At 31.9% G+C, this 15,191-nt stretch overlaps 1 protein-coding gene across 1 annotated transcript; it reads right to left on the reverse strand.

Annotated features, from left to right (window-relative positions):
* Positions 1-247: 247 nt before the first annotated feature.
* LOC120199239 (yrdC domain-containing protein, mitochondrial-like) lies at positions 248-14,915 on the reverse strand. The gene is made up of 7 exons (XM_039200393.1): positions 14,909-14,915; positions 2,307-2,397; positions 1,882-2,006; positions 1,739-1,848; positions 898-1,073; positions 509-800; positions 248-349 (listed from the first exon to the last, which is right to left on the reverse strand). Exons 1-7 carry the CDS (start codon positions 14,909-14,911, stop codon positions 286-288), a joined length of 861 nt encoding a protein of 286 aa, XP_039056324.1. The 5' UTR covers positions 14,912-14,915; the 3' UTR covers positions 248-285.
* Positions 14,916-15,191: the final 276 nt, after the last annotated feature.

Consider the following 15,191-nt stretch of genomic DNA (forward strand, 5'->3'; position numbering starts at 1 on the left):
AGCTTTATATTATTATCTATTCAAAGTGCAAGTTTTGATTGGTAGTGCCTCTGTCTGTCTGGTTAGCAAGAAATGAAATGCAAAATTCGTTCCAATTAATCAAAATAATATGAAACAAATTGAATCTGAAGTGATTTAAATTTAACACAATATGTAAATCATTTTAAGCAGAGGACAATGAAACAATCATTTGATTATATAATGTAATACAAGTTCATTTCTCAATGACTATACAAATGGACGCATGTATCCAACATTGGTTCTAGTGAAATCTAAGAATACAACTTAAGTTCCAGCTTCTTCAACAAGTGAATATTTCTCGAGGATTGCAATGGTTTCTTCCTTGGCACTGGAAATACAATAAAAAACATAAGCTATACGGATAAAGTGAGCTCCTTAATGACAAATTATGGATGGAAATTATCTTCTTCGTAAGTAAAATGTATGAGTTGAACATTCATCGGCATTCTAATAAAACTAAAGCAGTTTATTCAAATAGTATCCTTACCTTCCAGGTCTAAGAATCTTGTACCTTCCTGACTTTGTGAGGTCCACAACCGTCGATCCCGCATGACCTGCTGGTAGCACACCACCATCATAAACATGTGCACAGTGTTCCCAAAGGTTCTCGAAATCCTTGATGCTCACACTACTCGGCTGCCCACTAAGGTTGGCACTAGTAAGAGTCAGTGCACTTCTGGAACCACGGGCAATGATCCTAATGAAGTTGGAGTCCGGTACTCGCACACCTATACTGCCTAATCCTGGGTTTAAAGACTTCTCAAGGATGCTATATTCACCTGAAAAAATATTCAAATAAATAAAAATTACATATTTAGCAGAGAAGTATATTGTGTGTGTGACCGACAAGCTGATAAACACTAACAAGTTGCAAACCTCGCCCTAGTATGACGGTGACTGGTCCCGGCAGGAGAGAGTCGAGTAAGCCATCAGGTAAATGGTCAATGACAGCGAAGTGTTTGATGTCTGAAACATCCCCAACACATATTGCAAGAGGACTGGTATGCTTGCGGCCTTTGATCTCATAAATCCTATTTACAGCTTCAGAAGAACTGCACGTGTAGTCCCATTAAAGGAAATTACAAATCTCTAGATAAATCAAACTGAAGCTTCCTGATATCTAAGGCTGAGTAATTATTCCAATCATGCAACCTAAATTCATCATTATAACATAATGACAACCAAAGGCATTCAGTGGGAACTTCAGCATAAACTTCAATGGTTTTTTTTTAAGCTCATATTGGGAAATCATCGAACAATTCTTTAGGTTCTCATATGACATCGCTGGGAACAGATTCTCCAAGAACATTCTCAATTGAGTAAGTTTAAATATTGATTAATAAAACCTGATTTTATTTAGTTTCTTCTTTTTAGTCGGTTTAACTGGTATTCATCCGTGAGAAACTCTTCATAAAACGCTCTATTTCCTTCTCTCTTTCAAACCATAAGCTCGAATGGAGCAATCTAGCTATATTCCTAGCATATTTTCCCTCCTGTTAACCAATAAACTAGAAGTGCAGGCTTAAGAAGCTAAAAGTTTAAATTAATGGTTTCATTTTCGACTTATCCTTCATTCTTCTTCAATTCAATGGAACCCTAAGAACAGCTAAAAGCACATGAATTTCGAAAGTATTGCTGACTAACCAAATTCACATTTTGCACGTTTTGACATCTAATAACAAGTAAATTGGGAAAATTAGGTAAACCAGTAAGATACCAAGCATCACAAGCAAATCCATAAAGTGTATCAGTGGGCACTGCAATAACTTTCCCAGATTTGAGAGCTTCAATGGCTTCATCAGCATAAGATTCCGTTGCAGAGTGAACCAACTCAAACTTGTTTTCAACACCCCCATCAACCAACTCCAACTTGTTTTCAACACCCACATCGCATTTTTCAGCATTCAGAGCCATTCTCTTCGAAAACCCACTTCGAAATCTCCTCTTTTGATGCGAAAACGGAAGAAACCGCCACTTGGACACCTCTGAAACATATCGTCAAACACTTTCAAGACATTTCTTCTTAAGCTTGGAATGAAACAGTTAGCGAAAGTAATAAACAGAAATTCAATCATTTGAATCAAAACCAGAAAACAAGAAGAATAAAAATTACTTTCCAATAAAAAAACCACCATTCATTTTCAAAACCCATCAATGGTTTTACTAACTGCTATCTACTTACAAATAAAAATCAATCAGGGGTCAAATTCACACATAAGAGAACTGTAAAAATGGAGGGATGAAAGAAAAAGATACTAACAATTAAGTTGTGGATTAAAAAGCACCTCTGAGAGGAGCAAGAGTGCTTAAAAGTGGTAACTTTGCTCCAAATTTTGTGGAAAAGTTCATAATTTTTGCAGCAAGAGTCTGGCTTTGCTATTTCTGTGCAACGTGTGTTCAGTTCCCTTTACATAATCTCTATGTATGACAGTTTACAGATTTGCCCTAGTTAACGAAAACCAAAATGTGCTTCTCGCGTGATTTGATTGACTTCAATAGTCAACATCAAAAATTAAAATTAAATGTAGTTTAGGGTAAAGTATATAAATAGTCCCCAAACTTTTAGGTCACTTACATTTTAATCACCTAACATTTGAAAATTACAATACAGTCATCAAATTTTTAATTCGTTTCCAATACGATCCATGTCGTTATGCATGTTTACATGTCGTTAGTAGAAAATGACGTGCCACACTAGTATCTCGTTTTTTGCTATAAAAATTAAAATTAAATTCTCAAACGCCACCATATTACATTTGGGAAAAGTTAAATGGGTTTTAAACTTATTCACTGATCAAGTTAAAACAAAATTCCTAAATGTGTAAATTAGGTTTATTTTAGGGATTTTAGTGTTAGGATTTTTTTTAAGATTATTGATTGTTAGTGGATGAAAATGAGGGAGAGAATGATTCAATTGAAGGTTTGGCCAAGTATGGTGAATAGTAAGTTGTTCTTTTTGATGTATTTTAAAAAATTTGATGTTTTGATTCATAAGTTGTTCAAGGGCATAACATCTTTTTATATTCTGAAATTTTTTAAATTTAAGTTTAAATCTTTTGAAATTTAAAATTGAGGGAATTTTTATATTATGAAATTCTCATACTGAATGTGTTGTTAGTCCCAATAGGATTCGAAATAAAATATATATATATTAAGTGACCATCCGTTTGATTGAGTTGCTTGTTTTTTGATTGAGTTGTAACTTTTCATAGGTTATTGTTACTGTTTGATTGAATTGTTGTGTAATTGCATAGGTATTAGAATATCTAGTTTTGGATTTATAGTTAGGGTATGCATGTATAATTGTTGTTTAATGGTATTGGACATTGTGTTTGAATATAAAATCCTTTGATTTTGGATTGTTGTTCTATTTTTTTATTGATTTATCATATTATATTGCCTGTGTATCGGATAATGTGTTTGAATATAATATGGTAACCTTGATGTTATTTAAATATTTATTGTTGGGACTTAAATGTGGTGGTGGACCAGTTTATGCATTTTTATTGTTTGGTTGTTGGAGCTTTTATGGAGTTGTGTTCCATAGGGCATAGGGTAAACTATTTTGTCCTATTTTGCATAACTTATACTTTTTCTTTTTATTTTCCTATTAACTTATATTTCTTTTCCTTTTACTTCTCTTTGTCATAAACTGGTAAAAATGAAACTAAAAAATCTGAAGGTTCTGGTTATTGCCCATTTGAGTATGAAACTTTAGAATCTGAATTTGTGGATAGTGAAAATGATGTTTTTGATACATCTAAAGAAGTTTGTGATATATTTGTCACTTGTAATGTACAAGAGAATCCATTATTCTTCTGATAGCATTGGTGGTAGTAAAATACAAAGATTTCTTGAGTTTAATACTAAGTTAGATATGGCATGCCCTATTTTAAAGAAAATCTCATATTTGCTGGTAAGGAAGTATTGAAAGATGCTATTAAACAATATGGTAGGGTTGAAAGGTTTAACATGTCATTTAAGAAGAATGATAATCGAAGAGTGCATGATGTGTATAGTAAAGGAACTTATTCTTGGGTATTATGGGCATCTAAGTTGAACTCTAGGGATCCTAATGATGACATATGGTAAATTAAGACAATCAATGATGAACATAATTATCAAAGAGGAATAAGAAATAAAAGGTTGATATTTGCAAGGTGGACTGCCAAAATATTTTTACCCAAATTTAAGACTAACCTTAATTATTCAATTGTCTCACTGCTACAAGTTATTAGAGAAGCTTATGGAACTTATGTGTGTTTAGAAAAATGTTCTAGGGCTAGGAAATTGGATGTATAGAATGTCTTAGGTTCTTTTAAAAAACAATATAGCAAAATCCATGAACACCTATGAGTAGTGAGACACTCTAATCCTGGTACAACCACAATATGCAAGTTAGACAACAGATTATTTGTTAGGTTGTACATATTTTTGGAGGGTTGCAAACTAGGATTTAAGAACCACTGCATACCCTTCATTTGTTTTGATGGATGCTTTATGAAGGGTTATTACCATGGTTACATATTGGATGTTGTGGGAATTGATGCAAATGATTGCATTTATCCCATAGTAGTAGCAGTTGTTGAATCTGAAAACCGTGATAGTTGGCATTAGCTCCTACAATTATTGGGAAAGGACTTGGACATAGTCAACTCTTATCATGTGACATTTATGTCTAATAAAACCAAGATATGAAGTTGCATTTGGTCCATCTGACCAACATGTGATGGATTTAGAAATTTGAGATTGTTCTTGTAGAAAATAGGGTCTTATAGGTATTACTTTATTTTGAAAAAATTTAATTATTTGTTACAACATTTGTAGAACTATGTTAACAATTACACATGTTGTTAGGAAATAATGGATTTAATACATTTATGTTTCTCAATAGGGATCTCATGTGCACATGTTGTCTCAGTGATGATATTGATTCAAGAGAGGCTAGAGAATTATGTTGACAATTGCTACCATTTGTCAACTCAAATCCATCTCTACTCTAACTTTTCTACCCTATCAGATGAGTAAATAATTGGTAACTAATCCCATCAATGGAGCCAATACTTTCTCTAATTCAAATAAGGCCACCTGGTAGGCCTAAAAACAAACGAAAAAGGATGTTAATGAACAAGAAAGTGGTCCTAGTAGGGGAAAATGACCCTAGAAATTAAGTGCAAGAAATGTGGTAAAGCATACCACAATATAAGAACATGTAGAGGTCAAGTCAGAGGCAATTCCATGCATAACACACCACTTTCTACCACACCTATATCAAGTGTACCTCTAGAACCTTCAATAATAGTACATCGAACAACTTCAACTCTATCACCTCCAAGGTTTGATCATCTTCAATTGGTGCACCTCTAAAGTTTTAATCATCTTCAAATGGTGCACCTGCAACTGCTCCACCTTTCACTCTATATCCATCAACTGCTAGAGTACAAAAAATACATGCGAGTATTTAATTATCCTCAATCTCAATTTGTGTATATTATTTTCTTTAACTTACAATTGATACATATTTTTATTATAGTTTTGGAGGCCTGCTGCAACAACTGTCCAAGTGCCAAGTCAGTTCACATCTATTGAGAAAGGACATCATGAAGGCAAATCGCACACCTTAACAATACCCAATTGCATATCAAGTTGTAAGATGGATCTTGCAATCACATTCTCCCTTTGAAAATATGGTTATGCAAAATTCACAAGAAATCAATTTCCAGTTTCAATCCAAAGAACAATTGATGTTCTCAATTTTTTATATTTTGTGACAGTTTCAAACCATTGCTATATTGAATATTGATGGATGTTAAGTGCATCTTTTATGTAATTTTTTTTACATGGATTAGTGGCTTAGTCAATATGGTATGGTTGCAAAAAATATATAACATAATCTATGGTAACATTTTGATGAATTTTAATAAAAAATGGTAGAAGGTACAACATTACATATTGTTATTGTTATGTAACTTCTACCATTTTGCTCTTCTTTATGTTTAATCAATGAGAGAAGTTATTTTATATTTTAGTGTGTAACATTTTTTTATTTCATCTAATTGTTTTATATATCTAATTTATATTGAATGAACACTTATACATAGCTAAATCATATAGAATACATAAGACAGCACTGAAACATGCATAATGGCAAATTGATAAACCTCAAATCACTTCAATTACATATAAAAACTCAAATTTCAAATTCATAAACACTTTAATTACATGTTGAACCCTAAATTCCAATTTCATTTTCAAAATATAGCTTATCAAAATGAACTTCAAGCAGCAAGCATAAGAAAAAATAGAACCCTAAATCCTAAATTACATATTTCTTAACCCAACATAATCAATAAAAACAAAATCCCCAAATAAGACACCTAAATCACTCGCTCAAGCCTTCTTCTTCTCTCCATGGTTTTTATCTTCCGTAGCAAACCAACGATAACAATACATGAATGTGAATTCAATGGGGTATCATACCAAACAAAAAATTGCAATTTCTCCTAAATAATCTACTTCCAACATTATTATTCATCCAAGTTGTGTGTAAGCTAGCTAGCATTCCACAAAAACATGTTGGGATTGTAGTTGGTGGTGTATCCATTGCTAGCAATTGTTGATCAAACAAAAAGAAGAAAAAGAAATTTGATTTTTAGGGTTTAGTGTTTCAATTTTAGGGAGAAAATCGAGTTTGGTGCTGATATGGATTAAATGAGCTTTTATTCAGCTAAAAATGGGATATTAACGTGCCACGTCATTTTCTACTAACGGCATGTAATGTTCAGTAACGGTAGTGATCGTATTGAAAATGAACTAAAAGTTTGATGATTGTATTTCAAGTTTCAAAAGTTGGGTGATAAAAATGCAAGCGTCTTAAAAGCTTGGGGACTATTTATATACTTTACCCTATAGTTTAAAACATATTTTTAAGTGTTTAAAATTAAAATTGAGGTTTCTTTTGATGAAAATTTTAAATTTTGTTTTTAATTATTTAGTTGGAAATTATGTTTACATGGATTTCTTTCCTTTTTTTAAAGGTAATAAATCTAAGTCATATCATTAGTATTAATGTTTTCAATTCAAAATTGAAGCAAACACGAGACAATCACTACTTTATCATGATCACAAAGATTCATATTATAAATAATGTGATATATGTAAAGTAGCAAAGTCTCATATCATGTTAATTGTGTGTTACATTCCATTTCTTTTTTAAAGGGGAAGTTGCGGGTTTCTTTGGCCCATTACATTAGGTGGGCTATTTATTTTTCCCAATAGGGCACAAAAAAGATTATTTAGGGAACTAAAACATTTTATAAAGTGTTCATGGAACTCGTCAAGCCGACATGACGAGTTTCACTAGAAAATATATTTTAATGGACCTAGACATTGGGTCTAATATTTTATTATTTTTTGAAACTCGTCATATCAGCGTGACGAGTTCCATTAAAATAAAATTTATAGATTTTTTTTAAAAAAAATTATATGAAAACAACAAAGGAAATTGCCATGCTGAGGTAACAAGTTTTGTATAGTTTAAAAAAGTAATCCTTTACAGTTGTTCGGTAACAACCATATTTTTTAATTGATGGAACTTGTCATGTGGGCGTGACGAGTTCCAACAGTCATTTTAATAAATATTTTATATAAATAGGAGTGGGGTGAGTTGATGAAGTTTATATGAGAAGTGAGAAAGAAAAAATTTTGAGAAGAAAATCATGTATTTGTGAGAAAAATTTATGAACGGTCTTTCTAGGTCCGACAAGCCAAACACCGACGATTAAGATTCAAGCTCGTCTTCAGATGAGGAGTGGGTAAAGGAGGCAATGAATTCGATACTGGTGGAAAAGAAAGAAACTTGAAGAAGATAATAAGGAGATGAAAATTGAGAAGAATAAGAAAAAAGAAAAAGAAGAAGTATGAAGACTTTAATCCGACATAGCAAACGAATTATAGAGAGGAATGAAAAAAATAAAATAAAAATAATAATATAGGAATTGAGAAGAAGAAGAAGAAAAGTATATTTTTATGTTGAAAAAAATGTTTTAAATATATGTTTGAATTTGTGTTTAGTAATGAAGTAGTTATTTTTTTTACTTAAAAGTTATGTATGAATAGTTAGTAATTATATATGAAAAGTTAAAAATAAAGGTGATTAAGCATGTTCACAAATTATCTCATTGATTGAAGTTAAAGATAAGTGCGTAAAGGGAGTAAAAAAGTTACAACAAACAACATGTGAACATAATTACGAAGGCCTTATCGGCTATGTCGATATTTAGGAAGATATGGATCATGCTTTCTTATGGCCTTCAAATCTGTAGTGGCCACAAAGCTTTGGTAGACCTTTCTCTTGTTGAGGATCATCAATATCAGTATGGATTCAACTAGATTCAGGTTGACCCTTCAACTTCCTACGTAATTCTAGATTTGGCAACCATTCTTCATAAATTGTTGGAGCCCAATAAGCATCATTTGGGGGATACTTAAAATCACAATTGTATATATTATGCATAGTATGCAGGCTATAACAATCATCAACAAAAAATTATGGGACAACATTAACATGCATATATGCAGCAACATTATGATATGGGTATCTAAAACCTTAAAATTGACTGCAATCACATCATTTTGTATTAAGATTACCAGTGTATGTGACAAAATGTCACCCTCATGTGGTAGAACAAGTGCTTGGATAACGTAATTAGAATCAAGTCTCGTAAAATTGTCAACAAACATTGATGTTACATGTGTTTGTTTTTTTTTTCATTATCTTATCTAAATATGGAGCCCAATTTCTCTCATCGTTGATCATGGCCTCTATTTATGCACCCTTGTCTGCCTAAACTTTACCCAATATGAAGCAAATCTCCCTTACAATACTTGTTACCAGAACATGTGAAGTCCCTTTAAGCAATGAGTTGATACATTAGATAAGATTGATTGTCATATGGCCATAACATCGACTTGATCATCATATGCATATGACCATCTTTCCCGAGGTATTTTAGTTGCAAAGTTATAAACATCATCCATGTATCTCCTCAAATTTTCTAGCCTCACACGGAAGTTTGGTTGTAGTAAAGCATATCATGGAAAAATAGATTTAAGAAACATAAATGAAGAACGTAGAAGTTACCCATGTTGATAATCTCTTTTTTGATCTTTTTGTTCTTAAACCACGTCATAGAGTTAGAGACAATGTAACATATATAATACGTTGAATATGTGTGTGGAGGCAACCACATACTTCCCGATCTAGAAATTATCGCTAACAACCTAGGTGAACGATCTAACATCATATAAACCTCATCTTGAGTGATAATATGGGAACACAAGTTGGAGAGAAAGAAATTTCAAGTTTTCTTTAACTCATTTTTAACAATAGAGAAGATAATAGGGAAAATGTTCCTGTTATCATCTTGTGCAACAACTATTATCAAGATATGTTTGTATACCTCATATAAAAAAGTCTCATCCACTAGAACCATTTGTTTGCCAAAGCGGAACCCTTCAATAGATAGAATGAAAGCCCAAAACAAACCACCAAAAACTGTAATATCCCAAATTTTAGACAAGTGACTAAAATGTAAAATTTGAAAATTTAGGACCAAAGTGTAAAGTTGTAAAAAATTGGGGACTAAAAATGTAAATTTTCAAAAGTTATGTTTTGGGTTTGTAAATGAGAATTTTATCCCAATAATAATAATTTAGTGGGTTTTATATTTTTGATATGGAATGTTATAAAAGTCTATTAAATGATAAAGATCGATATAATATTCGAACAACTTGATTGAACCAGAAGCTTACAAAAATTTAAAGGAAGGTAGTTTTGGGTTAGAAAAATTATAATGATAATTTTAATCAATAGAAATTGATGTGGATTAGTGGAATTTACACTATAAAGTGGAATAGTGTGATTTAGTGACTAAATTGAATTTTTAGAAAATTGGAAGGGAAAAAGGGAAATTGTTAAATAGGACTTTTAGATTTATGGTAATTTTGACTTTTGGGCCAAAATTAATTTTAATTCATTTTTAATTGGTTTTTAAGACACAAATTAGGAGATCTTTTACAAGAAAGTTCAAGAGAAATCCTCCCATATTCTTCAGCTACCCAAAAAATCCATAACCAAAGTGAGTGATTTTCTTTTTCTTTTTTCATTTTTTGATCCATTTTAGTGAGATCTAGAACTAAGTTGTGAAAAAATAAAATGTTCTACTCTAGTTTCTCTACAAATTGGTATAAGTGTTGCATTGTTTCATATTGAAATGTGAAAATGAATATTTTTATGGATGATTAGAAGTTGAATTTGATTGAAATTAGGTTTGACTTTGATCTTAGAAGTGTTCTGGAATCATTTACAAGCTTAAAAGTTATTTAAAAAACCACTAAGGGACCAAGTTGTCAGTATTCGGTCATGTATGGGTTTTATGCGAAATGTTAATATTTGTTTGTTTTTGCTATGAAAATTGTTAGAAATGATTGGGAATGGATGAAATTAAGTTGTATGTGATGAAATTGAGCTTGAAACAAATTTGGAGAATATTATGATAAATGCTTGAAAGATTAGGCCTAGGAGGAAATAATTAGGAAAAATTTTGTAAAATTCTCTTTAAGGATTAGAATAGATGTAGGAATTATTTCATGTGATTGGAATTAAGTTTTGGATCAATTTGGAGTAATGTTGGGAAATTGAAAGATTATTGGGTAATTGTTGGGAAATTGAAGTATTATGCTGGAAATTAGTGTTAAAATAGTGAATTAGACTATTTTGGAAGATGGTGAATGATGAAGAATTAAGTTGGAAGTTTAGGAAAAGTTATTGATGAAATAGCAAAAATGAAATATTGAAGTATTTGATTTGAAAATATTATTTGAAGTTGGAAATGGTGACTAACATGGAATAAAAGTGATGGATAGGGACTAATGGGTGAGATGTTCAAATTATAGGGATTAAATCAAAAGAAATGTGTAGTTGTGGGTTAGTTGTGAAATTATGGAAATTTAGTGTGTTGAACTATATTTTGATATAACAATTTATGGAAAAATATTTATGGACTTGAATTGAATTTATTCAAAGTTTTAAAAGATTTAAAAAATAATTCAAAGTCCATTTAAAAGATGAATTGAGCAAAAAAATTACAAGTAGTATCGATACTGTTCTTTGCAGTATCGTACCATATGAATGGGTACCGATACCCTACATGTAGTATCGATACCATAGGTAAAGGTAGTACCCATACCATCATGGTAGTATCGATACTAACATGAAGGCTTAAAACATCGAATGCAAAATGGGTACCAATACCATGCAAGGGTATCGATACCATAGTGCAAAGTAGTATCGATATCCCTTAGGCAGTATTGATACTACAAGGCTCTAACGGTCAGCAACGGCTAGTTAAATTTGAATTTAACAAAGGTAGTACCGATGCCATATAGAAGAGTACTGATACTTCCTATTCTGGACAGCCTTATTTTGCATGAAATTAATCCCCAACGGCTAGATACGACTTCAAACTCATTTCAAGCTATAAAAACAAGCTGAGGACACTTGAAGAAGTAAGAGAACAACTATCCAAGCAATCAAACACAAGAGAAGAGTTTTTCATTCTTATTTCATCTTTCTCTTGTAAATATTTATGTTCTTGTGAGCTTAATTCTTGTAAACACCTACCTTAGAGAGGTTTTCTTGTTTACATTTTCTTTCATTGTAAAGGGGTTTTGGTTCTAACTAAGCATGCTAAAAGCTAGGGAAAGATTCTAGTTTAACCTATGAAAAGCTAGGGAGTTTGTAAAGGTTATCTCTTTGTCCTGTAAAAAGAAAGAACAAATTAGTGATTTTTTGGAAAATCCTTAGTGAGGAGCTAAGGTAGTGGATGTAGACTTGGTTGAGAAGTCGAACCACTATAAATCGCTTTGCAATTTTCTCTCTTTCAATCTCCATACTCCCTAAACACAAAAACTAACCCGACCCCTCTTGGCAAACCCTTTCGATTATCGATTCGAGCTTCCGCAAAATCCCAACAATCGGTATCATAGCTTGACTCGTTAGAAAGCTTCACATCCTTGAGATGATCCTTGAAGAAGCTCTACCAATTCCCGACGCAACCGACAAACAAATGGCTTCAACCTCTGGTGCTTATTATATTGAAAATTCACATATTCTATATTCACAACCTGTAAACAAGCCACCCTTCTTCAATAGAGAAAATTATGCCAATTGGAAGAATAAGATGATGTTCTTTATTCAAGCCTACGATCTAGGAGCTTGGAACTCAATCATGAAGGGTTACTCCACTCCACCCGGTGAGATAGATGATTGGGATAATGGAGTAATGAAGAGAAGAAAAAGTTCCAGCATAATGCCAAGGATATGCACATTCTCTTTTGTGCTTTAGGCCCAGATGAATATGAAAGAATCTCATATTGTTCCAGTGCCAAAGAGATTTGGGATAAGCTCCAAGTCACTCATGAAGGAACCAATGAAGTGAGGGAAACAAAAATGAGTCTTCTCAACCATATCTACGAGAACTTCAAGATGAAACCGATGAAGACATCAAAGCTATGATGGATAGATTTTCCGTGATTGTCAACGGTCTAAGGGGATTTGGAGAAGTAATCCCTAATAAGAAGCTTGTGAGAAAGATGATCTACTCTCTTCCAAAGTTGTGTCAATTGAAGAAGACGACCATTATCGAAGCTAGAGACCTAAAGACTCTCACTCTCAATGAGCTAATTGGTTCCCTTCTCACTCATGATTTGATATTGAAGGAAGATGAAGAAGGTGAAGAGAAGAAGAGCAAGAAAAAGAAGGAGGTATGCATTGCCTACAAATCCACCAATGAAAGCTATCAAGATTCAAGTGATGAGGTGGATGAAGACGATAATGAACAAGAAGATGAGATGGCCAAGCTCTTCAAATAGTTAAGGAGATTTATGACTTCCAAGGAAGTAAAGCATGAATCAACCAAGAAGAAGAGTCCCCCGATGTTCTTCAATTATCAAAGAACGGGGCATGTCAAGTATGATTGTCCTCTTCTAATAAAGAAGGGATCATCTAAAAAAAAGGCATTTGTTGCAGCTTGGAGTGATGAAGATGACTCCAACGATGATGAAGAAATAGTCAACCTATGCCTCATGGCCAACGAAGAAGAAACCGAGGTATCTTCTAACTCAAATGAATTAAATTCATGTTCTTTTGATGAGTTACAAGATGCTTATAATGTGTTGTATTTGGGATATGAGACCATGAATTCCAAATATAAGAAATTAATTTCAAAACTTAAAAATGAAAATAATTTGGTTTTGAAAGAAAAAGTTGATTTTGAAAAACAAAATGAAATTTTGCAAAATAATTTAGAGCTTTCAAAAGTCAAAATCAATGATTTAGAAAAAGAAAATTTTGATTTAAAAGTTAAGCTTGAAAGCTTAACAAAAGAAAAAGAATTAATTTCTAAAAATAACTCATTATGTTTAAAAATGGCAAAATGCTCACATTGCCATTTTCATGGTCATTTGGAACATACTTGTCCCATAAAGAATATAAAATCTTTTAAAATTAGACAAGTATGGGTTCCCAAGGGAACAATGGGCATTGAAACTAACGTCCAATGATCCAAAGCAATTTGGATACCAAAATCGAAATGAATGTCTCTTGCAGGTGTATAGGAGCAATGGTGATGAAAGTAAAGATATTCAAATGCTCTAGCCACACTTTAAAAAGGAATGGGTAACCTCTAAGGTTAAAGATTTTTTATTTTTGATTATTTGGTTGCTCATTTAAGTTTATACATGAATGAGTTTTGATTTTAAATGATTATGTTTTGTTTTTAATCTCATGTATGTTAAGAGGAAATTGTGATGAACATTTTAAATTTTTAATGATTTTTCATAATTTTTAGTTCATCATAATGAATTTTGGTCAAAATTGGTTTTAAATACAAATGATATCTCTCTAACAATTGATATCAATTTTTTTTTAAATGTTTTGATTTTAATTTTTTGACCTCAATTTTTAAATGTTTATACATATGGTTTAAATGAAAATGATATCTCTCTAACAATTGATATCAAAATTTTCAAATGCATAACATTTTTGGAAGACTTTATGCATATGCACTTAATTTCAACAATTGGTATTGCATAAAGTATTTTAGACTTGGATATATTGAATTTCATGTGCTACTAACATGTTTGTTATTCTTTATTGAAATTCAATTTTTGTTTAAGTGTCAAGATTTTAAAAGCTAAATTTTGTTTGGAATGCACTTATTGAGAGGGAGCTTTGATTTTTCAAATGATTTTTTAAATGTCAAATTTACCACTTACTCTCCAATGTTATTTTAAAACTTTAAAGATCGAATTATTTTTTATATAACAAAAAGAGTGAGAAGTATGGTTTGAAAAATTCAATTTCTTAATGAAAAATGGGGAGTTGGACATTTTCATATATTTTCCAACAATTGCTAACAATTGGTACCTTTTTCATTAAATATTTTATTAAGTGGGATTTTTGCCAAAAACAATTTTTCAAATGTTTTGTTATATCAAAAAGGGGAGACTGTTGAACTATATTTTGATATAACAATTTATGGAAATATGATTTTTGGACTTGAATTGAATTTATTCAAAGTTTTAAAAGATTTCAAGAATAATTCAAAGTCCATTTAAAAGATGAATTGAGCAAAAATTACAAGTAGTATCGATATTGTTCTTTACAGTATCGATACCACATGAATGGGTACCCATACCCTACATGTAGTATCGATACCATAGGTAAAGGTAGTACCGATACCATCAAGGTAGTACCGAAACTGCCATGAAGGATCAAAACATCGAATGCAAAATGGGTACCGATACCATGCAAGGGTATCGATACCATAGTGCAAAGTAGTACTGATATCCCTTAGGCAGTATTAATACTACAAGACTCTAATGGCCAGCAACGGCTAGTTAAATTTGAATTTAACAAAGGTAGTACCGATACCATATAGAGGAGTACCGATACTTCCTATTCTGGACAACCTTATTTTGTAGGAAATTAATCCCCAACGGCTCCAAAACATCCCCAACAGCTAGATACGACTTCAAACACATTTCAAGCTATAAAAACAAGCTGAGGACACTTAGAGAAGTAAGAGAACAACTATCCAAGCTATCAA

This window comes from Hibiscus syriacus, unplaced genomic scaffold (genome assembly GCF_006381635.1).
Source record: "Hibiscus syriacus cultivar Baekdansim isolate YM2019G1 unplaced genomic scaffold, ASM638163v2 tig00005406_pilon, whole genome shotgun sequence".
Lineage (NCBI taxonomy): Eukaryota > Viridiplantae > Streptophyta > Magnoliopsida > Malvales > Malvaceae > Hibiscus > Hibiscus syriacus.